The sequence below is a fragment of the Macrobrachium rosenbergii genome, chromosome 50 (genome assembly GCF_040412425.1).
Source record: "Macrobrachium rosenbergii isolate ZJJX-2024 chromosome 50, ASM4041242v1, whole genome shotgun sequence".
In the NCBI taxonomy this organism is placed as follows: Eukaryota; Metazoa; Arthropoda; class Malacostraca; order Decapoda; family Palaemonidae; genus Macrobrachium; species Macrobrachium rosenbergii.
Window position 1 is genome coordinate 19,774,866 of NC_089790.1, and position 27,531 is coordinate 19,802,396.

At 36.7% G+C, this 27,531-nt stretch overlaps 1 protein-coding gene across 1 annotated transcript; it reads right to left on the reverse strand.

The window, feature by feature from the left end:
• Positions 1 to 1,606: 1,606 nt before the first annotated feature.
• Positions 1,607 to 26,820, reverse strand: fliI (FLII actin remodeling protein). Its single transcript, XM_067094227.1, has 14 exons — positions 26,581 to 26,820; positions 22,871 to 22,981; positions 21,255 to 21,493; positions 20,044 to 20,205; positions 19,501 to 19,721; positions 16,411 to 16,627; positions 15,900 to 16,156; positions 15,105 to 15,276; positions 14,214 to 14,463; positions 13,343 to 13,528; positions 11,455 to 13,047; positions 5,149 to 5,313; positions 4,726 to 4,839; positions 1,607 to 4,422 (listed from the first exon to the last, which is right to left on the reverse strand). Exons 1-14 carry the CDS (start codon positions 26,644 to 26,646, stop codon positions 4,288 to 4,290), a joined length of 3,888 nt encoding a protein of 1,295 aa, XP_066950328.1. The 5' UTR covers positions 26,647 to 26,820; the 3' UTR covers positions 1,607 to 4,287.
• Positions 26,821 to 27,531: the final 711 nt, after the last annotated feature.

Genomic DNA, 27,531 nt, shown 5'->3' on the forward strand with positions numbered 1-27,531 from the left:
CCCTTCTTGCCAAATTTACTAACAAGCCCAACCGACCCCACCCTTTTTCTCTCAGTATGAAAACCATTCTTTCTCACTCTTCATCACCACAGTTGGCAATCCTTCCATTCTATATTCACGCTTTCCCACCTTGGCTAGCACCCTGATCTACACAGATGGCTCCAAGTCCCCTAAAGGAACTGGGGCAGCGGTCCTCTTCCCCACCAAACTTTTCCATCTACTCTTACCACAAGTGGCAAGCATACTTACAGCAGAATTATATGCTATTTTGTTTGCAATAAAACAACTCCTAATCTACCCCTTGTCATCCTTTGTTATTTTCACAGACTTGGCTAACTCTTTAACCCTTTTCCAATCTACTACCTGCACACATCCTATAGTCCATGAAATTCGAGATTGGCTCTTTTGCATTTCAATTCAAAGAAAGCTAATCTGCTTCTGCTGGCCCCCAAGCCATGTGAGTATCCTAAGCAATGAGCAAGTGGACTCATTGGTCCGCTCTGCAATTTTGTTGGGATGCCCGCATTTCAAAACCATCCCAAATTCAGACTATTTGCCATTTTTCCGTAACTACCTACTAAGTCGCTGGCACTCTTTCTGGACTAGTATCTCAAATAACAAGCTCCAAGCAGTTAAACCTAACATACTACCATTGTTAAACCCATGTCACAAGAAAAGACAGTGGGAAACATCACTTGCCAGACTAACGCACTCCCACTTGATGAATGGATCCCCTCCAACACTGTGTCCAACTTGTCATACCCCTCTTTCAGTATCCCATATAATCCTTTCCTGCCCTCAACACACAACTGCATGCAACAGAGCATTTCCCAGCCTAACCTCTCTTCCCCGTCCACCTTGCCTTCAAGATATTCTCACCGAAGCAGAACACTTCTCCATAGAAAGTGTAATCTACTTCCTCCAACAAATAAACATTCTTCATCAAACATGAATCACTAATATTGACCACACTTTATCTATAAATAGCATAGCATAGCGCCATATGGTCTACATGACCTGGTGCTTGACTGATATTAACTCAATTCAATTTTATTCAATAATAAAAATGTTATTTTCAGCTCTTAAATTTTCTTTAACCAGACCACTGAGCTAATTTATTTAGCTCACATGGGCTGGCCATTGCTACACCAACACATTGACAGGCAGACAGCTTATCTGAACATACATTAATTCAATAAAACCTGAACAGATCAACATGCTTTCTTCTAAAAACACAAAACTAATTTCTGAATATATACACCTAACTTATATTAGATAGTCCTTCTCGCTACCTAACTTTCAAGCTGTCACAGAAGAATGAGCTTGGTTGTCAGCTGGAACCTTCTGAACTCTGGTGCACAAGTGAGCTGCTCATTTGTCATGGATTTGCACTCATACTGCTCCTCTTCCTCTGGAAAAGTTTGTCTAGGAACATTCTGACTTGAAAAGAAATTATTTTAGGTCAAGAGTTTAATTTAATAGTTCCAAATGCAATCTGTAGGTTTATATAAAATCTGAGGTGCCTGACGGCTTATCAAAGTTCTAGTTATTCAAAATACTAATAGCTTGATTACACTAAAACCGGAAAAGGAAAAAATAATAGGCATTTCCTTTTAAATAATATACTTTTTTGCAATTAAGATCTCACTAATTAATTAAAAACAGGTAAAGAAGATATTAAAATGAATTTTCTTTTGAATAGAAGCTTTACATAAATAACTCACTGCAAGTGGTGCAGGTGACTAAAGTCTGACTGTGCAGTGTCACTACTTGAAACATATAGATATATCTGACCCCATCCCAACCTCAAATACACAAGTACTAAACAAAATTGCAGCAAACAATTTTACAATTTAAAATAAATTACTCCTACTCTTTCCCTTGTCGTCACATCTTTAGTAATATAATTTTACATTCCTGTAATATTCATTCCTGTAATATTCAAGATACTGACAAGTCATAACTTCATTAAGTTATAAAATGTTCTCAGGCTTAATCTCTAACCAAAAGCTACCAGATTGATTTTTAGTGCACTTCTTTAAGGCGGTACATCACAGGGAAAGGAACTGATCAGTACTGCAAAACCATAGCAAAACTAAAGAACAGATTACCTTTTCCTGTAAACTAATGTGGTCTGTGGACAAGGATGAGTTAAATAATAGGGTTTCAGAAGCAAAAAAGGTTAGCTGACTTCACCAACTACAAGACTTAGTTAAATAAAAGCAAGTAACAATACATATAGAGCTAATTACTCATACTAACCATGGACAATATAAAAGAGGCTAAAATATAGTCATGTGATCAAAAACTATTTAGATATAGTGCAGTACCAATAAAATACTATATAACTTCATAATGAGAAAAATAAGTCATAGGCAATGAATTTTTAGATGAACCTATGTTCAGTACATTACATCCTTTGCAAAAAGTACATGAATAAAGCATACATAGCTATTAAATTTAAGAAATTTACACATCTTCACTTTGGTAATGCTCACAATGTTGTGCTTTAATAAAACAATGACTCGAACACTGTTCAAACTTTCCTAACATGCTGCTCTATATAGAAAATTCATGAGTGGAGTAATAAAAGGGCAATTTAATCATCTCCATAAAACCTCCTCATCGTAAGTAAAAGCACTGTCAAACATGAAATTATTAACAAGGGTGTAGACATTTTGTACTTGAGAGTTAAAATTCTGGGTTTGTTGTATAATCAACATTTCATGCTATTTCTTGATAAATCTAGTCCACCTGTTTTGCTAATAATTACAGGCCTGTCATTACTACAAAGATCTAGAAATGAAAGAATTACAGAAGATGAAAATTAAAAATATAATTTTGTGTTAATATAAAGTGCCATCTATGTATGTAATACAGAACTATAACCTAGTAACAGGAAAAGCATTAGTAGTAAACACTAAACATATCTTACATTTAGGCAAATAAATAAAATGAACATAAAAGCTACAGTAACATAATACATAAATGTGTAATGTTTAAAGCATCTAGCATATTTCTATGCGAACTACTATTACTATGCACTCGCAGCTGATAGTGTGCCATGAAACCTGAAAAACTCACCCTGGTTACTTTCTATGTATAAATGAATAGTATTCAGTATTTCTATATATAAATTAATAGTATTCAGTATTTCTAACACAACACTGGTAACTGTAAGCAAACCAAAGTATCTATTGTAAAGTGAAGCACCATTTTTATGAAAAATAAATGTCAATTACTATTCAGAAGGTCCAGGGACAAGGTTTCTTCACATCCTAGGTTGGGACTCTAGGTATGACCTGATACAACTTCTTGCAGTAAGTTTAAGGCACAGTTTATTCCAGGTTTTGATGGGGTTACTTTTATTCACTGCCACAGTATGGCATGTAACACAGGGTATGGTTGCTATATTACAGAGCACAGCTCCACATTACAGTGTAATATCTACATGAATTGTAAATATATTACGTGTTTTTTTACTACAACAATATTTGTCTGTTTGTTACAGAAAGAGCTTGACATAATCTCTTGACCCAAGGGGTTTATCCATCATTTGTGTTGACTTCAAAGCTAAGCAAAGGGACTGGTTAATGTAGGTGTTGAAAACTTCCTCCACACAAACCCAGTTGATGAGGAAACTACCTTACTCAAATTTCCTTCAACCTACAGTATCTTGTGCTAGTATAATATGCTCCTGATATGGCTAAGATAATTTTCTACAAGTTTATTGACCAATGTTCTACAGGGAGTTATCTCAAGTAAATGAGTATATTCCCAATACTATTTATGGAAAAATGATCTGGCTAAAAACTTGTGCTGTTGGAGAATACAGAGAAGGCAGTGTATTCATTCATTACATATTACTTATTTGATAATTTGTTATTTGTATTTTTTATTTAACTTTACTAACTTGGTCTTGGTTTTGTTTTTCTCATTTATGAGCAAGGAAATTCTATTTCACAGAAGTTGCTAGCCACATTAAATGACCTTTTGCTTGTTCCAAAGGAATGTCAGCATCCAATTTAAAAAATGCTACTTCAGGACATCTACATTAGTGCACAATACAATTTTTAAAAATGTGTTACAAACAATTTAAAATGCTAAGTCAAAACAATACTTTACCTGTTTTATCGTTGTGCAAACTTGCAATCTTGGTGATATTTTTGTGCAAATATTTGGAAGACTATCATAAATACTGTAACTCTGAGGCAGAGTGATAAACAATCTTACATATTCAACTAGGAATCACAACAGTAGTAAGCAATGACTAAATTCACAAATAATCTATTCTCTAGTTGTTTTAAATTCACCCCAACCATGGAAGCATCTTGTGAATTTCTTTGACTCTTTTCCTTTAAATGTGCATAATAATTTTCTTGGTAGTTCAGGCTGCTTGACTCGCATATTTTGAACATATACCTGAAAGCATAAAAAGCATTCATATACAAAAGCAAAATATCTGCACACTTTAAATTAGGTATAACACAGTATTTTTGGCCCCTAAATGAAGAACATGAATGCAAAATTGCAATATGTTAGATACTGTGGTACTCAGTTAAATCCAGAATGTTTTTGCAATATTACATAAGTTTTAAATAATATCATCAAACTACCCTGCAAATATGAACTGCATTGCAGACTACTGCATTACAATTGCCAATGGCTGTTCATTCATGAAAAAAGGAAAAATCAAGAATATGATTCATCTTAGAAAATACTTACCTGTGCAGATTTTAGAGCCAATTTTATCTCAACTTCAGAAGCTTTGGACCCAAGCCAAAGGAAAACATGTACACCATCATCAAGAATCATAGTATCATCATCAGCCAAGTCATCCTGAAAACACACACAAAAAATTAACCAAATTTCATTCTATATGAGTTAAATCACTTTCTTTACAAATGTCTTTTTTCCCTAGTCTTCAATAGTTTGTATTCCAAATAAGCATGAGATTTTATATATACTGCAGAAAAAAGTACTTCTTTCTACCCAACACCTAAAAGAAAGAAAACTGCAAATACTACAGGCATCAAAACTATTCATTATTAAAACAATACATCTTTGCAGTAATATGTTACAAAACTTGAAAGACTTTGCACTAATACATGAAGTTACCCAGTAATTATCACAGACCATTATCCATACCTGACAGAAATCAGAACATTTTTCTGATACAGCAAAGTAACCCTTTTCATTTGAGCAACGGAACAGACGGGTGTGGCGCATATATTCTGCGTCTTTGTCATACGGCTTGCAACCACCAATACCAATCCAAAAGAAGTTTTCTGGTTCCTCTCCTTCTCTCACAACCTAAAATGAAAGATAAGAATTTTCAAAATAATTTTACCACGTCCCAACAAAGTACAGTAGTTTCAAACATGGTTTTCTTACTATCAATAGCATAAATGAGGTCAGAGTTTGTGAAAACTATTATTACTAGGTAGTTTAATTAGACCATCAAGTCCAATTAGTTAAATCTCATACAGCTGGCCTGAAGGGTCAGTTTTTATAAATAAAATCCAAATTTTATCTGCTACATTACTGTATGAATGTGTATAGAGTGTGAGCATTACAGTGTCCTGCCTACCATAATTGAGGACTTTAATAAAGCTTGGAAGAAGTTAGTTATTTCTAAAAATATTTACACCCTTAACTAGCCAGTATTTGGGGATAGTAAGTACTGTCTCTTTTTAGTAATTATCTTGTGGGTAGGCCCTCACATCAAAATGATACCCTTGAGTTACCACTGGGACTCCAGTGGGCGTGAAAATAGCAATCATGAGACAGGTGACCAATCTGCTCTCAAGGTACTAGACCATTATTCATTCATGTTACTTATATCCTCACACTCTTTTAAGCCTTATTTTTTTTCCATGTTCATTAACATTGCCTCTCATCATTTTTCCTACATAAAGTACCTTACCAATTTCCAGAGTAACAGTAAAGGGTGCAGTAACAAGGCATCAGAAGAAACTGCACAGACAAATGTAAGGGAGGAGTAAAGAAAGCATCCTCTCTCTCAACTAGTTTTAAACAAGGAATTAAGGGAATCAATTTCATAAACTCATGACTGCTGCAGGACATTTTTTGCAAGACATACAACGATGCCGAAAACTAAGGCTATTTATTTACATTAATATAAAGCAAGATATACAATAAGAATATGGGATGAGGTCTCATATAAGTACATTTTCAAAGGGCTACCCTGATGGATGAGAAAAAACAAGGAAAATATGAAGGACCATTGAGGAGGAGTGTGAGGATGAGAAAACACTTGACATAAACAAGAAAGAACAAATGACAAATGTGCTGATAAGGAAATGTCATCACAAGAGCATAATGCATAACTAGGAGCCTTGTTAGTACAATTCTATTAATTTTGGGGATGCAGAATTTTTTTGGCCAATATTTCCAGTTTCCAAAAATCGATGAATGGAAATTCAGACTTCATAATGCATAACTAGGAGGAAGTAAACAAAGAAAAATTAGTATGCCCATGCTTCAGTGGTTGTCATTTCCGTCCTGGGATAGAAATAGTTCCTTCTCACATAAAAATCTGACTACTAAATTACTTAAAATTCACGAGTACATTCCTAGTGAGGCAATGGTTTTTATTTTCATAAAGTCCTGATCTAATCTTAAAAATGGCATTTTTATAAGAAAATAAAGTTTTATGTATACTTACCGAATAATTATATAGCTACAGTTTCTACTTTACGCGGCAGTTCAAAATTCAAAAATCACGGTAGCGCTCGTTTGCTTCGGGTGTAGGTAAACTGCTCCTCCCACTTTCAGGGAAGAATAAATACAGCATAGCTCAAGAGCTCAATTCGTTTATGCTCTATATCAATGAGAAGGGAGGATGGAGGGCTCTGATCATGTAATTATTTGGTAAGTATATATAAAACTTCATTATAAAAATGTCATTTTTATATAAGTAACTTACCAAATAAATACATAGCTGAATCCCACATTGAAAGGAGGTGGGATGAATGGACATCTACTGCCCCAAAAAAAACTCTGATATGGAGAAGAATTTGGAATAGAAAGTTAGCTAGCATCATGAAATGCTTGTTGTAACCTTACCTGGTGAGGGAGCAACGGCAGACAGGTACTGCCTCTGATCGAAGCTCCTCTCGACCTGTAGCGGCTGGCAGTAGAGCCAAGAGTCACCTCTACTTGAGTGGGTGCTTTGAAACGTATGAGTCTATCGCAGGTTGCCAAAGCTTACAATCCAAAAAACACATAAATAAATATGTGTATATCCCCTTGCCCCTGGCGCAGTGCAACAGAAAAATGACCAGATAAAATATTAACCTACACCACCATAAAATTTTAACCAAAACCATAAAAAACACAGACTGGTGACACTCACAACTCAGTGCTCACCAGGCTTCCCAAGAAGTGCAACTATTCTTATTCAAGGAGAGTGGACAGAGGAAAAGAAGGCATTCCTCCTATCCTTCATTCCCTGATACCAAGCCAGCTGCGAAGAACGGACCTAGAGTACTGCATTTTTCATACACTGTTTCGACATCCTGTAGGTAAAACATGGCAAACACTGACTCGCACCTCCAATATGTTGATTGCAAGATTGAAGAGAGAGACAGATTACATCTCAATGCCAAGGACATAGTCGCTACTCTTATTTCGTGCGCCTTGACCTTACATAAAGTTAGTAAATCGTCCTGAACCCCCGAACGTGATTCCAAAACCATAGCCCTTAAAAAGAATGTCAATGCATTCTTGGACAATGGATGGCTGGGGTCTTTCCCGGAACACCAATGGTTTGAGGAGGGACCTCTAAGACTTGGTTCTTTCTACGTACGCTCGTAAGGCCCTTACAGGACAGGGGACTCTCTCTTGATCAGTTGGGCCCAGCATTTCAGACAGGCTCTTGACTGAAAAGGAATGTGGCCAAGGGTTAGTCAGGTCCTCATTCTTGGCCAAGAAACCCAAAATCAGTGAGTATACAGCGTTACATTGAGTAAAACCTACCCTCCTATCAATAGCATGTAGCTCACTAGCTCTCCAAGCAGTAGCTAAGGCCATCAAGAATAGTCTCCTTCGTCAGGTTCCTAAGCGAGGACGATTCTAAAGGTTCAAACAGTTGTCCTGACACCCATTTAAGGACAACGTCCAAGTTCCAAGCGACTTTCAAATGTTTTTCTTGCTTACTAGTATTAAAAAACTTTATCAAGTCACCGAGGTCTTGATTCGAAGACAGGTCCACTCCTCTATGTCTGAATACGAAATTCAACATTGCCCTGTAACCCTTGATGGTAGGTGTTGCTAGCCCCTTATAGGTTCTAAAATATAACAGGAAATCTGCGATCTGGGCTACAAATGTCTGAGAAGAGGAGATACTTTGCTCTCAGCACCACTTCCAAAAGACTGTCCACTTGGCTAGGTAGACTGCAGCAGAAGATCACTGCCTACAGTTACCAATAGCCTCTGCTGCCTTCCTTGAAAACCCTTTCGCTCTGATAAGCTCCCTGACAGTCTGAAGCCTGTCAGAGCGAGAGTGGATAACCCTAGATGGAACCTGTGAAAATGCAGCTGTTTGAGAAGATTTCTCTTCTGAGGAAGTAGTCTTGGGAAATCCGTCAGTAAGCTTAAGAGATCTGGAAACAACTCCTTGTGCAGCCAAAAGGGAGCGACTAGAGTCATTGACACGTTGCTGTGAGTGCTGAACTTCATTCAATACCTCCCTTACCATGCTGAAGGGAGGGAAGGCATATACATCGAGATCCAACCAATCCTGCAGCACGGCATCTGTTGCCCATGCCCAAGGATCCAGAGCAGGGGAACAATACAGAGGAAGACATTGGTTCCTTGACGTCACAAACAGGTCTATCAATGGCTTTCCCCACAGCTTCCACAGGTTGGTGCACACTTGTGGATGGGTGTCCACTCCGTCAGCAGAATCTGCTTGCCACAACTCAATTCGTCCACCAAGACATTCATTTTCCCTTGGATGAAGCAGGTCACAACTCGGGTCTTGTTGCTTAGTGCCCACAGAAGAAAATCCTTGTTTGTTTTGTAGAACGAAAAAGAAGATCCCTCTTCTTGAGCACACCCACTAAATATAGAAAAGCAATCTCCTGCTAACTGTCTCTGACTGCTTTGTCACTGCAGGAGAGAAAACCCCGAAGTTCCGAAGAGTAATCAGGTAGAAGCAATGGCTCTTGAACTTTCTTTGCAAGAGTGCCTAAACACCAATCATAAACCTAAAACTTCAAAAGTCTTAAAAAGACTTTTCAGGAGGTGGTCCATCTCTTGCACCGAAAAGAATACCTTCGCTGACTGTAGAGCGGATCTACGGCCTGCGTCAATGAGATCAGAGAAGTCCAACTGGGAGGAGGCAACCACTCCCAGGGAAGGAGAATTTCTAGTAGCATAAGATAAGTAGCCAGACCTAGAAAGACGAGAAGGAGGGAAACTAAAGCAGGCCCTCCACTGCTTGCTCCCTCTTCTCGGAAAGCCAGTTCTCCACTCCACTAAGGGCCTTCTTGGATGAGGACGAGAGAACCAACTTGGGGGGTCCAGCAGTGTCCGAAGGCTGACTACTCATCATGAAAGATGAAGCCAGGGACGAAGGAGTTGCAGGCCAGGAGAACTCCAAGAAATTCTGGATTAAAAACTTCAGAAGTGACGCGTAAGGAGTCGTTGGAGAATCTTGATTGAAATCCTCTTCTGCAGACGAAACTGGAGACAAGGGAGCATCCGATGGAGGTGCCTTAGCAGTGGATGGTCAGTGAAGAAGTTGCAGAATGTTATCCAACTTGCACTGAAGAGGAGCTAAAACTGGACCCAAACTTGAAGTTGACTGACAACTCGTTGCTGAACTGGATGAAGCTGGCTCTTGAAGCTTAGAAGCTGACATCAAAATACTGGTTGGTTCTCCTGAGACACTGGCAGCAGGTGGAAGAGAAGATACAAGTCAATGTGTTGGAGCTCTAGAGCGAATGGATGTGTCAGGGAACTGGGGCGCTACAGAGTGCTTCAGGCAGCTTGGGCACTCCAAGAAGCTCGGGCGCTTCAGGAAGCTTGGGCATTTCAGGAAGCTTAGCTGAGTCAGGACGTTTAGTCGAAGGCAGGCGTTCAGGTAATATACAGCACTCGGCTGCTACTGGGTGCTCATCGTACGAAAAACGCTCATCAAGAACAGGGCGCTTAGACAAAGAACTTCACTGTACACTAGAAGCAGGATGCTTGGAGTCAGAAAAAGATGCTTCTTAGACGAAGAGGAGTGACTAAATACTCGTTCCTGGCATCCAAGAGAGGAGAAGCATTCAGGGCTATCCCACTAACTGCAAAAAATGCCAATGGTGCCTTTGGTATGGCGAAGAATCTCCCGAACTAGACGAGAGCTGATGCACATCCAAGATGCCTTTTCAGAGGCTGTCTCTTGATGCAACCTGGGATGCAAAAGGCTGGTCTGAGGGGACGACTGCTCGTGGGGAGACACCACTGACCTCCCTTGGGCTAATGGTATGCCTCCTCCCTGGTTCAGGGGAGTATGGCAGTGACCGATGCCTAAGAGAATCAGCGGGAAGAACAGCCACCTCCTCCAATAACACTTCACTTTCACTTTTCTTATCAAACTTATCCACGAGGATGTGCATCGATACCCTAATTGGGCCACTATACCTACCACCATATTAATTCTTTGTTCAAATTTATTTTCCATGCTGGCGAAGCAATCGGGCTCGGAAGTGTGAAAGTCAGGATCAGGAATAGGTGGTCTAGGAGTATGTACTGATTCAGAGGAAACAGGAACAATAGGAGGAGATACAGCAGGATTATCTACATCACTAGATTTAGGAGTCGTCTGACTAGCTCATTTCTCGCTGGCTTCAGCAGCTGTCTTCCTCTTGCAATCTCTCTCTAATTTATTTAAATGAGAAGTCAAGGTTTTTCATTTACGTTCATCCCAAACCCTACATTTGTCGCATGTCAAATCAATGGTACAAACTTCCCCTCTGCAATTTGTGCACCGGGTATGAGTCATAAGTAATTTTCATTAACCAGGTATTGCAGCCTTTACTGCAATACCGGAAACTAGAAGAGCTAGTGTCCGACACACTAACTAGCTAAAAGTCACAATCAATAACAAAGTCAAATCAGGAAAAAACAGTGCATAAGGCTACAATGCAAAGAATACCTCACCGGATGGGAAGAAAGAACAATTGTCAAAACCAAGCTGCTTAGTCAACATGGTGTGTGGATGAGACAAGCAACAGAAACAAACTGATCTATTGGCTTAGTTGTTTCTCTATCTAACCCTGAAAGTGGGTGGGGTCTTGTCACCTACACAAAGCAAAAGAATCGCTACCGCGAATTTCAAAATTTAAGCTGCTGTTTGAGTAGAAACTCTTAGCTAAGTAATTACTGGGTAAGTTACTTATAAAAAATATGTTTAGGAGGAACTGCATGGAATTAACATACCTGAAGGCTGTACTTTTCAGGATCATACATTGCTTGTGCTGTTTCTTCAGCCAATCGCCCTTCCTCGTCATCACTCTTTTCACCCAGCCAAACATAAACAATGCCGCTATCATTATCTCGACCAAATGGAACCTTTAGTACATAGCAGAACTCAGAATTCAAGGAAGCAGCATTAGGGGGAATTTGAACAAATCGGGTGAAGAGCGGAGAACCATTTGACCTCATGTGGAAGAGCTCTGGTTCTGGCTTGGGACCCTCTACTTTTGGTGGAGCTGGTTTTGCCTTCTGCTTTGCTTTACCTTTACCTTTGCCCTTTGTCTTACCACCCTTGGCTGCTGGTTCTTTCGGTTTTACTTCCTCCTCTGGCTTTGGTTGAATTTTTTCTTGCTTGCGATGTCCAAGATGAATGACAAACTTTCTCTTGAAGTGAGCCATAAATTTAACAGCTTCCTGTTGCTGATGCATCCTTACTACTTCAAGCTTGTCTCCAAACAAAGATTCAAATTTCTTCTGCAAACTAAATGTAAATGTTAACCAACCCATATTTGATGCCTGACGACCTTGCCAGAAATAGACAACACATTGGAAATCATCCTCTGGTTCTGTTTCCTCTTCCTTTTCATCCTCTGGAGGTTCTCCTGGTACCCAGTATCGACAGAGGAACACATAACATTCAGATGAATAGAAGTGGCCGAGTTCTGATTCTGGTAACTTGACAAACTTTTTCCCTTCTAAAACAAAAGCATCCATGGAATCCAAGTCATCATTCCATTCATCCATACACTGTTGGGCTTCCTCTAAAGACATGGGTTGCTGTCGAGGAGTAAAGAGAGCACTCAAGTCCACTTTAGTTTCTTGTTTGGCACACCAGTCTTTCAAGTTAGCTCCAGTCTTTCTCACCGATTCTGCTGTTCGAGTAAAATCAACATCAATAACATCTGTCCACCCACTGAACTTTGTCTTAAAAACTTGAGGCTCTGTTCCTTCCTTAACAAGTGTGGTAACAGCATGTTCTGGTCGAATAATCATCTTTAAAAGTTCCTGTGATAGTTTCAAAGCAGCAGCTCTTACTAGCCTTGTTGATTTGCGTCCAATCCACACAAATACGTCACAGTAGCAATCCAAAATGTATACATTTTTAGTCCTCAGTAACTTCTGAACCAGTTTTCCCTCAGGTACCTCAACTTGAGGAAGCTCAAGGTACCCCATGCCAAGACCAACTTGATACAGCCTTGGTACAACAGGGGTGAAATTTTCATCTACATGTTCCTCCAAGGCTAAATCTTCTTCCTCTCCTTCCTCTAGTCCCAAAGCTTGCCAGAAATGGGGCCACTCATTATGCTCTTTCCCTTCGACCAATGTATGTATTTCAGCTAAATTCTTCCGTTCCTCTTTGTTCATTTTCTCTGCACACAGTCGTGTTTTTGTTGTGAGTGTTTTTTTAGCTTTACTTCCTTGCCATATATAGATGACTTTGCCATCATCTAAAAGGAAAACATGTCGAGGATCAAGGGAATCCACAGAACATGACACAGTCTCCAAATGAATGCCAGTGTGAGTTGGGAAAATACGATACAATCGCAGTGGATATTCCTGAAAAGACAAAAGCAAAACATTATGAAAAATTTCAAGAAGTAAATTTTTGCAAAAACAGATAATGAAAATAAAAATAGCTTTCTACTGATTACTGCCATTGTGCCTGAATCTGAAAAAATTCCAAGCAAGTTAAAATAAACAATATTTTGAAATTCAAAGCATTATTTTCACTTCAGTTGTATACCCAAATCACTGTAATGAAACATAAGGTAATCCCTGACATCTGTAACAAATATACAACACAGTAATTAGCTACATTCTGTGGATAAAGGTAACTATAATACAAACATACCATCTCTTCAACAGTGAAGAAGCCAGATGCAGTTCTTCCTCCTTCAATATAAGTAATGTCATGGTCAAAAAGCTCTAAAAATTCTTCTGATTCATCACTCTGCTCTTCTCTGTGTGTGCGGCTTTGTGCCCCCAGATAATTACGAAGGTTGACAGCATGGATAGCTGAACAAGCCTTCTTATCAAGCTGTAAAAATAAAAATTATCTATCAAAACTTTGTGAAACTTTGCACTAATATGAATTTGCTATGATCCGTAAATAAATAATCAGATGAGTCAGATGAGTTTCCCAATACAGTACAGCAGACATACATAATATAAACAAGTGAAAAATGAGCCAAAGTTCCTTCGGCGTAATCAAGTTTTCTGTACAGCGCATAATGCTGTATGAAACTCTCTATGTGCTGCAGTATGAAACTCACAGCCACGATCGGGGCAGCGCTCAGTTCCTCCCCAGCTGGCACCTCTAGCGGTGCCAGACGCACGATCCATGGCTAAACTTAACCTTAAGTAAAACAAAAACAACTGAGGCTACAGGGCTGCGATTTAGTATGTTTGATGATTGGAGAGTGGATGATCAACATAACAATTTGCAGCCCCTAGCCCCAGTAGTTTTTAAGATCTGAGGGGGGACAGAAAAAGTGCAGACAGACAGATAAAGCCATCTCAATAGTTTTCTTTTACAGAAAACTAAAAGCATGTAATATTTTCAAAACAAAATTAATGTTTTCAAAAAGCCAACTATCTACAACTGCCTAACCCCAAGGTCAACAAATTTCCTTCAGACAGACCAGCCACGCTTTGCAGACAAAAATTATTGAACTGTGCTAAAAGTTAACTTTTCAAAAACCAGTAAGGAAAAACAAACTTACTGTGGATTTTTCACCAATCCAGAAGTATATCTGCCAATCAAGATTCTGAGATGCTTCATCCATTGTTGTGTGCAGGATAATGTAACAGTCACCTTCATAGAATTTGCCATATACAGATTCTTCTATTTGATTGGGAAGGAAATTCTCTATTTCCCAAATGGTTATTCCTGGTATCTGGCCAACATCCACATCAAAAAACTCTTGGTAATTCAAAGGAGGGCGTTCCAAAGCCTCATCCCATCGCTTTTGGCTGTTGGAGAAAAAATTCAACAATTTATTTCCAAAATTAAGAACATAGTCATATAAAACATTTGACACTTTGGAAAATTATAACCAGAAAGGGGTAATTTGAATACTGTATTCAAGGGATACATCCTTCACTCACTTTACGGACTTCAAAGACCTACGACAGTCATTTACAAATTTCTTATTGATTTTTAACACAAGGTTCTTAGACCCATGCCAAAAATGCAACAGATGGATACAGGAAATTATGTGCCAATGTCATCTGGCTTCTATTTATTTTCATTTTTATTTCATTTTCCTTCACAACTGGAAACTAACTCAATTTATTTTCCACTCACAACTCGAAATTAACTCAGTTTTGCATAGCACTTTCTCTTGGCATCAGACATTATTTAATAAGGAGTGTGATTTTATAGTAACTATGTTCTAAAATCTATACCACACTAACAGTTTACTTCTAAAAGGGGAATTCTTGCAAGTCATCAAAATCTGAAAATACAATAAGTCTGTGATACAATACTAAATTTAGTTCCACAAATATTATATGAAACCTCGATAATACATAAAAACATTATTCACACCAATAATACAATCAATTTTCATGGGCACAATAGTGTTAAACGCAATTCAGTTTGCATAACTTACGTTCTGACTTCCTGACTGCGTTCTTCTGTCATCTTGTCCTTTTGCTTCTGCTTTTCTTCATCTTTGGCAATTTCTTTCATTCCTTTCAGAATCTTCTCTTGTTTATCATCCTGCTGATCTTTTTTAAACTGACGTAGCCTCTTTTTACGTGCAATTGGATCCTTTGGAGTTCCTGTAAAGGCAAAAATAGTAGGCTGACTACAATTTAAAGAGGCCATTTCCTGAGAATTATTTTTAACAACAATACAGTACATAGGCTCTCATAAAAATAAATTAATAATCCAGGGGGGGAGGGGGCAATAGTTAGAAAAACTCAGAATGTCTGTTAAACAATGTGCATAAAACAGGTTGTGCATGATACGCTTTGTCTGTCTACTCTCATCCCTCAAACTATACATAGTTTGTTAATACACCCTATTTCTCTAACTCAGAATATTCTTCATCTCTTATTTTTCCCTTGCTCTTTTTGTAACTTGGAAAGTTTTTAATTACTGCATTTAGAAAAACAGAAAGAGTTACAGAATAGGAACCTATAAAATCCCTCAAAACTTTTAAAGAATAATCTATTGATGGGGTCCATGACCTGGATGTTTTAACAAGATGGAATAGCTAGACATGATGTAATTAAATTTGTTTTTAATTGTCCTTGAAATTATCAGTGTTTTGAAAACATTTATATAATTTTTCTTCTCAGGATATACAAATATAAGAAAGTAGGTTATTAGAATCATAACAACCAAGTAATTTTGCAAGTCTCAACATGTTACCAATTCATTTACACTGTAAATCACATACCTTGTTGCTGTGCAAGAGTAGCAGCCAGTTGTGCAGCTTGAGTTCCAGCATTGCGGAGTTGTGCTTGAAGTGAAAAGTCAATGTTGTAAAATGCTGCACCAGACCCTTGTGCCATGCCTCGTGGCTTTGGAGGCCAGACCATCTCAGGGTTATCAGCTAATTCTAACTGTTCCAAAGTCTCATTGATAAAATGAATAGCCTCTGGTAGTGTCACTAAACGGTTGCTATTCAATATAAGCTTTTTCAAATTTGGGCACCTGTAAAGTGGGGATTATTTCCAGTTAAAAGTGACTTCACACTCAAAAGTCTGCTTTAAAGTAAAAAATTTAAAGTATCAAAAATTCAAATGTAACCCTTAACTCCAACACACTGACTAGATAAACTTACATATTAGCTGAGTGCACCTTTCCCTAGAATATAATTCAATTTATGTAACTATCAGAAACGCAGAATAAGTAAAACAATTAAAAACCTATCATATCAAAGAAATCTAAAATTTTCCTGACTTTACCTGCACAATCCCTCTGGTATCATTTCCAACTGGTTGTGAGCGGCAGAAAACACCTCTAATGCAACTATCTTTCCAATTCCAGATGGAATGCCTTCAAAGTCCAACTGATTTTCATTAACCATAAGTCGACGTAAGTTCTCCAATTTGCAAATCTGGGATGGTAATGAAGTAAGATTGTTGCGACACAGGTTCAAAACCTCCAACTTTGGCCAATTTTCTGTAATTACAATCAAATTTAAATCAAATGTCAAACTGTCATAAATCAATTCATAGTAATTTTCACAACCATCAACAATTTTACAACGAAACTTCCAGCTTATCATTATGCTTTTACTTCTTAAACAAGACTGATCCATTGAAAACTACCTGAAAATATGTTAAGGTTTTCCAGTATTCAAGATTCAATTATTTCTACATTTCTTGGCTAGTTTAAAACCTTCCCTCTAATGATCTTAAACAAATTTTATCAAATAACAAACCCACCTGGTTTTATAAGAGCATAATTTGTATGTTGCAAGGTGCTCTGACAACAAACTGAATAAAAAAAAGAGGAACAGATATAGGTTGGTACTGTCTTTCAGTATAAAGATTACATGGTTGCTGAATGTCAATTTGGTTCATTCATAGGGCAGTGATTCTGAATAAATCGTTACCATTCGCCTGCCACTTCCACATGGGAATTTGTCTTTTGCCTGCCACTACCATGGAGTGACTTAAGATCTTCGTTCCACTTTCAAAGTGAGTACAACAATTATAAAATAGCCTAGGCCTAGGTTAATTTCATTACCGTATATACTAGCTTATCATGCGACTTGAGATATAAAATTATCACATGTAATATTCACACATTAGCATCATATTATAAAATACAAACATAACGAATATGCATCTTTTCTATGGCTCTTTTCAAAAGTTATGCTTTACTTCACTGTATCCAATAATATTGTATGAGTCTCACATTACTCTTGTACAGTACAGTATTGTAAAATACAAACATAGCGGTCAATGCTTGGTTTGAAATCAGCTGATGGGTGATTGTATAAAAAAATCTCAACAGACTCCCTTCGCTGTTTTCATTTGATTTCATCATATATTTACGAGCTTTACATATTTATATTTTATTGGAGTGAAAACAACAGTAACATCTGTTCTTTCATGCCCTGTAGTTTTGATTAAGATATTTTTCTCCATTTTTATTTGCGGTCAAGTTTGATGGCATATTGAAGTTTACGGGAATTTCATCCACATTGCCGATGCATGATGATTTATAGTCATTAGCAGGTTGAATATTGTTTTCTCAGCTTCAGCTACAACTTGCAGCTTAAATTTAGTAGTACACGTATATTTCCTTGCTGATCTTTTCTCCATAGTGAATAAGGGTATAACATACAAATATATCAGTCCTATTCTATTAAACGTCATTTGCAACATAACTACGGTAATTGTTTACTATCATACGATGGTTGAAATGCAAGCAAAAAAGCTGTTGTTATCCAATTTGGTTGTTCTTAGCAAAACAGCAGTTCCTTCTTCAGTTGTTTATGGCTGTACGCGTTTGCGCAGCAAGTATAACGTGACTAACAATACTGTTATCATTCCCTTTTACCTTTTTAACTTATTTAACTACAAGATGGGATAAAGAGATGAGGAAGAGGTTAGTGAACAAGATACATGACAAAATCAAGAGTATATACAGTAATTTTTTTATTTTACTCAAATATATTCCATGTTTATTGTGCAGATAGGTAAAATTTATTATTGTTACTGTTTCTTTATTAATTTACATTGCTTTCAACTCTAAAAATTATGCTAAAGCTTTTACTGTCCTGCAGTTAATATTAACAATAAGGTTTTTACCTTATTTTACAGGTACTGTTTGTTTATACAGTGAACCCTCGTTTATCGCGGTAGATAGGTTCCAGAACTGGCCGCGATAGCTGAAAATCCGCGAAGTAGGGACACCATATTTACAGTATTTATTTAACATGTATTCAGACTTTTAAAACCCTCCCTTTACATAGTACTGTTAACAAACCACCCTTTACAGTAATGTACAGATATCTACAATACGTACATACAGTACACAGGCACAAACCATAAGGAATTAATGAAATATTTGGGTCTTCATATATCGCGACTATTTTTGAAATTTCCGGAAAATCCGCTATATATTTTCTCTTATAATATACATACGTAATGGAAAAAATCCGCGAAGTCGTGAATCCGCGATAGTCGAACCGCGAAGTAGCGAGGGTTCACTGTATATACAAATAGTATACACTTATTGCAAAAAAGAAACGAAACAGTACTATGAGAGAAAACGACTACGCTTACATATAAAGGGGTAACTTAATTAATTGGTAATATATGATGATTTGGATGTTCTGGGATGGTTTGGGGTGTATTTTTGTTTGAAATTTTAATTGTTTTAGTATGATAATTTATGGTATATTTTTGTTTGAACTATCAAATTAGGCATTGAACTGTTAAAATATGCAGTTATAAGCATTTTACAGTAGTTTAAGGGGTACAGGGTATGAATATACCTGTACTTTCTGGCAAAAACATGCATTCAAGTATATATATACAGGCAGTCCCAGGTTAACGGCGGGCTCAGTTAATGGAGATCCGGTTTTACAATGCTTGTCTATTGACGAAAATCGGCAATTTTCGGTGCTGAAAATCGCTGATTTCCGCTTATCAGCACTGATAATTGGGTATTGGTGTTGATAAATACCTAGCAGAGGCGCTGATAACCGAAAATAGCGCTTTTCGGCGGCAACAAGCCCCGAAAATCACTGAAAAAGCACCGGAAATTCCCGATTTTCGGTTAGTGGCGATTTTCGGTCATCATCACACCCCCAGAACAGAAACCCCGCCAATAACCAAGGACTGCCTGTACAACGAAATATTGGAGTTTCTTTTGTAGCAGGATAAGCTCAGACGCTTTAATACATTATCTCAGTGAGCTACTGTACATGTAAAACAGTGGTTTATTCTTGCATAAAATGAACCACAACTCTTGCAATCCTAATATTTTTTACCTAAACCAACAAGTGCATTTACTCTCGAAATATTTAAAATTCTTACCAATACTGGATCCAACTTCTGAAATTTCATTGTCAGATACATTCAGACGTTTCAGATTACGAAGAGTGTATATGCAATCTGGAATTATGCAGAGACTGTTGTGGGAAAGATCAACATCTGCTAAGTTGACCAAGGCATCAAGATGAGAAGGCAAATTAGCTGGAGTCCTCTGTGTACCACGCATATGGAGTGTTTGCAAAGCCAACAGTGAGGGTAGTTGCCTGCAAGAAAGAAGGCATAAAAACTTCAACAACCAATCAAACAGATCTACAGGTACATCATATATCAACAGATTTTAAAAAAACATAACCAGAATGTCAAGACTCATGGTCAGGATACAGTGCAAATATTGTACTAAGAATGATGAATTGGGGGAGATGTGGTACAGTAGCACCTCAACTTTGGGGGTCTGGCCTTTCTGATAAGTAACAGAGACCACATATTATAGCCTGCACTTTAATATTTTCTTGACATCTTACAGGTAACAGCAATTCCACAAAGGATAATTATATTTACTTACAAAAGCATTAAATCTTACTGTACCTGAATTGGAAGTGGGTCAGAGGATTATTGTTCAAGATTAAAGTTTGAAGGTGAACAAGCCTCCTGATCTGTGGTGGGAAAGTTTCAAGTCTATTATCCCCTACATTCAGATACAATAAATCTGTGCAGTTAACGAAGACTTGAGCGGGAATCTCTTCAATACTGGAAAACAAAATGATAGCATCAACATCCTAACTAAAATTTAATAAAAATACAAATTCACGGAAATCATCACACAAAATTATTCACTTCAAGGTAGATATAAATAATCATAATGCAAGATATGCAAAAAAAAAAAAATCAAATTCTTAAAAATAAATTTAAGATTAAATTCTATTTTGCCAAGCAAAAAACTTACAGGCCTTTCACCCAGATGTCTAAATCTGTGCCTGACCCCAGTGATTAAAAGTTCTTAACTGATGTATAATTCAAGTTAATTGTACTCATGAATAATGGAAACACTAATCAAAGCTGCAGAGTACAGAGCTCTTCATAATTTTTCTTTCTACATTCCATGCAAAGAAATTTTCCATTCAATCCTTGACTAGGCTAAAAGCACTACTTCCCCTCCTTGTTTCAAGGCAGTTTCCCTTTCATGTACAAAAGTTCTCCCTCTCCATGACTGAAGCAACATTCCATTTTCATAAGTAAAAGCACAATTAGTTCAATTAAAGAAATAACTTTTTTATAAAATCATTAAATTTATTCCAATGAAAAAGCATTGTTTCAATTTAATTCAAGAAAACTCATTTTCCTTTAATTTATCTACCATCTCACACCACCATCATGGTACCTTACCACTTGTAGACAACAATTGTCTATGTTTAATCTTGCTAACATACCACTCTCTAACTTTTTCTTGCGATTATTCCAACACTTTTACTTGCGATTATTCCAACTCCAACACTTTTACTTGCGATTATTCCAACACTTTTACTTAGATTTCCTTATTTTTATTTTCCCTTGGGAATCTTTGTATCCCCTACTTAATGAAAAGCTGCTGGAGAACTCTGCATTAAGTGAGAAACACGATCAAAATGTAATGAACGTCATATTGTACCAGATGACTAAAACACAAACTTACCTCTATAAAAAAAAATATATATTGGTGTTCATCCAATACAATTACTCATGATAGGAAACTCACTTTAAATTATCTTTATTTACACCAACCCAAAAAAATAAAAGAAAACTAGAAAAAAAACACTTACTCATTATTTGAAAGATTTAACACCAACAATGACTTGGCTTCTTCTAAACCTTCAGGGATTTCTCCTAAGTTGTTATGAGAGAAATCAAGTGTTGTTAAATCATCCATATGAAAAAGTTCTTTGGGAATACATGACTTCTTTAATTTGTTGTGCCTTACATTAAGAGATCGGAGACAAGGCAAATGTGTGACTGCACCATGAAGCTTGTCAATGTTATTGTTCTTCAGAGACAGATGTTCCTGCAAGCAAATTAAACATTAAAACATTAAGTAGAAAAAAGGTTTAAAACTTTTGGTTTTACAGCTAAAAATGTCATAACTTCTTCAAATAAACATCCAAAAGTCAAACATCTTGTTAAATGCTGGAGGGATTATGAGTGTTCTTGTTTATAAGGGGCTGGAATCTATTTTATTTTTTTTTTTATTTTACTTCTTACAAGAGCAACTGACTTGGGATTACCATTCGAAATTTATCATCATGATCCTCACAGCTGTGTATGATTATAGCACGAGGTTGTAAAACAATGGTTTTCCACATCCAAAACATATTTGTTTCTCAGAAAGTCTCCCTTTTACATTTGCCTGCATTTGTGATAATGAATCCTAGACAGTTCATTCCTAATTTCCAGGCAAATAGCGTGATGGCTGGAGAGCAGCACCATGCATCCATGACCACTGGATCCTTACGTTGCAGGCAGGTAAGAGCCTTGCTTTTTGTGCCTAGCTTGCTCACAACAGCACTGTATTATATGATCATAATTTATTAGTACTCCCATTTAATCCTACTCACAACTGTACTTCCATTTTATCAACCACTTTGCTCATATGTTTTGCAAAAGTAGGAAAAATTGCATTTGATTTATGAAATTTAGGCTGTCAAGCACAGCACTGGGACTCATTTAAAATTGTAATGTATGCATGTCATTATATCAGTCTTGCATACCAGAGGGGTCATTTGTAAGTTTGTTATCACATTCACTGTTTGATAGATGAGATAATCGAGAGAAGATTATTAAAGAAGATGGGGGGCCTGATGTTGAAGACTCAGAATTAGTAATAACAGCTGCAGACACTGAGGTAAAGCCTTCTAATATTCCATTACTTGCTCTTTATCCTTCAAAACTGTTCTAATCATAGTAAAGCACTTTCAATCACCAATGAGCTACCACTATTTTTCAACAACTATTATTTCTTTGTTAACTTTAACAGTGATTGTTTTTCTTTTCTTTTATGCACCACTAACACTTTTGTTTGGTTTTTCTTTGGAAGCATAGTTATAAATACTGTACTCAAAATACAAAATTTGACCAAGTAAGAAAGTTTATGCCCTAATCTCAACAACAGCCTGGCAGTTTGTTGGCTAAACCCAACCAACGAGTTACACATTAGGCTTAGCCTTTCCTGGATTTTCATTTACCAGCATGAGTTGATGAGGTTGGCTGTACCTCAACAAGCATAAATGACAGAACCAACTGGAGCTGAGGTCTATCCGTAGAAAAGACGAAGGTTTGAATTCTCTTAGGAGCAAATTTATAGTATACAAAAACATATGTTTCATAAAAGATTCCAACAATATCAGTACTAAACATTTCACAAACAACGATATAAAATACATACCAGTTTCTGTAGGTTACCAATTTCATCTGGTACTTTATTAATACCTGTGTTGTTTACCCTTAACCATCTGAGACTGGACATTTCCTCAATACTATGTGGAATACCAGTATTCTGAAAGAGATATATGATAATCTGGATTTATTTACAAGTAATAATAAAAAATACAACAGAAAAAGGTACAGTAATAATATATATATGGTAAAAAAAAAATACAATTTTCATTTCTAACAAAGTAGCACCAGATGAGGCTAAGCTTCACCGTATCAATAAGGATGGTGTGTCTGCTAAAATTATAAAATATTATGAAGACATATGACTATAAAATGCAGCAAATCACGGACTCAATATTTTGGGAAGGTCATGTAGGAGGGCAATAAAAGATTTGTTACAAGGCGATAATGATTATAACAATGTCTCTAATTATGACTCAAGTCCATAATACATTCAAATTGCTCGACAACAGATACTGAAATATTACATGCATCTTGTCTTGTATTTTACATGGTGCAACTCAAACAGCTTACACATACAATTTCCCACTTACCAAAGTGATCATCATGCTCAGTTCCTATTGCCTATGATTCGTAAATATTCATTATAAAAGAGCCAATGTGATCAGACAGAATCATGAATTCTTCCTTTTATCTATCACTCTCACAGCCTCCCACAATTGTGTTCAGTCCCAATGTAGTATTTCCAGTGTAAACATTATCAAGTAATAATGTTTATCACAAGAAACCTGATTACAAGAAATAAATACCTACAAAATGTCGAGAATAATGAAACAAAGATTTCAGGTACTTTGATAAGCCAACTGCTGGGAATACTACATATTACATGATGAAATGTGATCCAGTTGCGAGAGATTTCATTCATTAGAATTCTGACAAGACAAACATCTATTGTTAATGATAAGGTTATATAGAACAAGGAAGCCCTTCTAAAGGAAGATATATGATGATCCATGCAGCAACACATGCAACGCTACAGCTAAGAAAAGCGTAAATTGCATAAGATTCTGTGCCTGATTGGAATCATAGGCTATTGTGGATGAAACATTGTAAAACATTAGATTAGAAACAGATTGGACCATGGATACCAATTCTGGATGGTTGCAAATAAAATGTCATTTCATAAATATCAAATGGATGGATATGAAATTGTTGAAATTAAATAAAGACACTGTATTACTTTTACTTTAATGTCACAACTCATTGTTTGAGTTCTTCTGCTGTGCTTTCAAGTCTCCTTAACATGATTCATAAGAAAATCAAACATAGAACCCCGGTCCTCGACCGTATCAGAACTCGATATAATTCAATTTCAATGTGAAATTTCAAGTAAATTTTGCATTGAAGTTCAAACTATAATCTGGAATCCAACCCGATGAATCATATGATGTTTGTAAACAAAAGTGTTTCGGCCAGCCACCACTCGGCGTTGTTCCCACGCATCATTTAGGTCATGCTTTATTGAAAGATATTTTAAAGTGATTTTGTATAAGCTATTCCAGTAGGCTCTGTATCAAATTTACCATAAATTTATACCGGTTTGTTTACATCCGCTCGTGCCACAGGCTGCCAATGCAACTTTGGCAATTTTTCTTAAGTTTGTGATAACAGACATAATTCAGCTTATTTTTAATATTTTATTCATTTACTGTAATAATTAGGCTTATTTTACAGTGTTTTATTATATTAGTAACAGTTTTTGTGCCTACCTGTTACAGTACACACTAGTACATAGCCTAGCCTAGACTATGGCACTTGGTCAACCATCGGTAATATGGCCGCATTGGATGTAGGCCACTTTTTTTATACAGTATACATTTAAAAATGAAAAAGTGGTCCTAATACGGTAAGTTATTTAAATCTGAATTTATTTATTTGTACTTTATCTGTAATGCTTTGTATAAAAAGGCAAAGTTAGGGTAGTGATTGTTGGTCAAGAACAAATTAATCCATTTTCAGTTATTTCTTATGGGAAAAATTTATTCGAATCTCGACTGAATCACATCTCGACGCTTCTTCTGGAACGGATTAGCGTCGAGGACTGGGGTTCTATTGTGCTAATATCTATCAAAAATTTATTTACTTAAGACCTTTACCATCTTTTGTTTCTTTTAAACATACATTCCCATGGGGTCAGTATTAAACATGGCAGCTACAGGAGTGGCTGTGGTATTAGAGTAAAAGTTTACCAAAGTACAGTAGATAAAACTGAGTATTTGAATATGGAAAAAAGGGAGGTTATTTTAGGACTTGGGAATGTCTTCAGGGTAAAATTGAAAACCTGCTACTAACGCAGCCTAGTTCCCACCATTTGCCAATCGGAACATTTACTGCCTTTTGTTTATATTTGTCTTCTGTTTATATTAATAGTTACCATTTTTGTTTATGTTTTTAATTTAGTTCCTGAAAGGTTGCTACTAAACATGGTGCATATTTTTCACATAAACTGGTAGCTGACAAACCAGGGGGTGTGGTAGTAGTCTTCAGTTTTACAATTTGGAGCCTCAGCATCTGAGGTACTTTATTAATCGGCCAAACTCAGCGAGGGATAGTTGAGTAATACCTAGCCTTTAAAATTCAAATATCATTTTAACCTAGGAGGATATTAAAAAATTCAGGGGGCAAGTGTAGAATGGCAGGACAAGTTCTGCAGACATAAACAAACCTAATCTTTCCTAGAATGCCAGGTCCTAACCTGGATGGGGGGCTTTGCCCACCCTGGACCCCCCCCAAGTAACAGTAGACATCGGAGACAATGGACTTATCTATTGTTCGGAGGTTGTCCCGTTGTTTTGCAAATTAGCCTACCCAAATTCATATTTAAAGACTGTTACATCAGTGAATTCAGGATTAATTACATCTACACAATAATCTACCAGGAGTCACTTGGGTTATTTTTCGTTAGACTCCAGCCACCTCCCGCTTTATAATTTATATTTTTCTTGGGTAAATCACATCAAAACAAAAAATTTCTTCTCAATACACAACCTTCGCAAATGCCTAATAGCAGAGAAAAATAAGGACTTGTAAGGTAAGACAATACCAGCCCCGCCCCCCTCCATAACTAATACGGCAAAATTGTAACCAGTAAACACCCCTAGTTTACGTTAGGTTCGTATTTTTAGGTTCTTTTACTACCTTATCATTTCCTGGCCATTTTTGCATGAAAAATCAAAAATGGTTTTTCATGTAAAAATGGCTAGCTGGCACCTTTGGAAATGGCTGGCTGGAGTCTTCCGAAAAATTACCGTCACTTGTTTCAAGGTCTGTCCCTACAGTAAATTTTTGATGATGTGGCAGAGAATACAAGGAATAAAACAAGTAAACAGGGGGGGGAAATTTATTTAAAATTATCAGATAACATGAATAAAAACAAAGAAATTTAGGTATTCGTAACCTCCTATGAAAATTTACGATAAAAATAAGGCTGGTGTTCCACTAGGTTAGCCTAGTGTGCGGAAGGGTTGGTAATATTCTACTAGGCTGTTAGGCTACCCTATGGCTGACAGGCACTTGACCTTGAATACTTACCTTGCTACTTGGGCATACTTAGGCAAACTTTACAAAACAAAATTAGGCATAATTCAGCCAAAGTAGATATAGGGTACGTTGGCCCTGTACAAGATCTGTTGACAAATACATTCAATCTAGTCATATTTCAATCTAGTCATAAAGTACCAATTCTACGCCACATCTTACCCTAAAATCATTTTTCGTCAGATCTATGCCCCTTACGAAGGGCAAAACCGTCCCGCCAGCAGCCATGGTCGATTTTCTTTAAACTACGACACCTTGCTGAACGACGATAATTGTTCGTGGCCTCTATTTTGGTAAACAATGACAGACAGGTGCAGTCAGCCAATGTTAAAAGTAAACAAGCTGATACCACAGGAAAGTAGGGTGGTTGCGTTAATTTAGGACAGTAGGGTGGTTGCGTTTATTTAGTCAATGTTTATCGACGTGGTTGGGATTAACCAGGATGCGCAATTCTGAAACTACAAATACATTATTTCTATATAATAATCTTCATATTTTATTTTTTTTAAACTGTGAATTTCTGTATAAATTTTTCATTGACCATATGTTAGACCTCATTATAATGTTAATCATCAACCCTTACTAAACATAAACATTGACTGTTCGCTCAGTTTCGTAAAAATTGCCCAAAATGTAAAATAGCGTGTTCGACCATGTTGTCTTCTATTGAAAACACTCGTAAAAATTCATAGACGAAAAAATAATGACATGAAAGTTAAATATCTGATTCCAGAAGCAATCCAATAATATTAGCTGACGTAGAGTAAACTTTAAAAATTATTGTAGATTAAATGGACAAATAATCGGAGACTATACAGTTATAATCGAAGGCGCTGGAGACCAGGAGTGACTGACTGTGCTCTGGGTAAATTTTGGGAACCAAATTTATTACAGTAATTATTTCTTTGGAAATAAATGTGCTGCATATGAAAACCCCCCTATAAAAAATTATCAGCTCATTCACATATTTATCAAACTGTAATTACATCCTAGATTATAACAATAAAAGATATAAATTACAGTAGGAGATATAAAAGCAAGTCTTGCATTGCCTTTCCTTGTCTTCTGCATCAATTCTTATTATACCAAACCAGTATACATATAACAGTACTG

Bases quoted from the DNA above. Each gene is read 5' to 3' on its own strand.
- fliI (XM_067094227.1), bottom strand. From the start codon at position 26,646: ATGGCTGCTGGCGGGACGGTTTTGCCCTTCGTAAGGGGCATAGATCTG. The intron at 14,464-15,104 runs GTAAGTTATGCA...TTTCTCCAACAG, and splicing joins CGCAGTCAGGAAGTCAGAAC to CCAAAAGCGATGGGATGAGG. The intron at 5,314-11,454 runs GTATGTTAATTC...CTTTCATTTTAG, and splicing joins CTGAAAAGTACAGCCTTCAG to GTTGTGAGAGAAGGAGAGGA.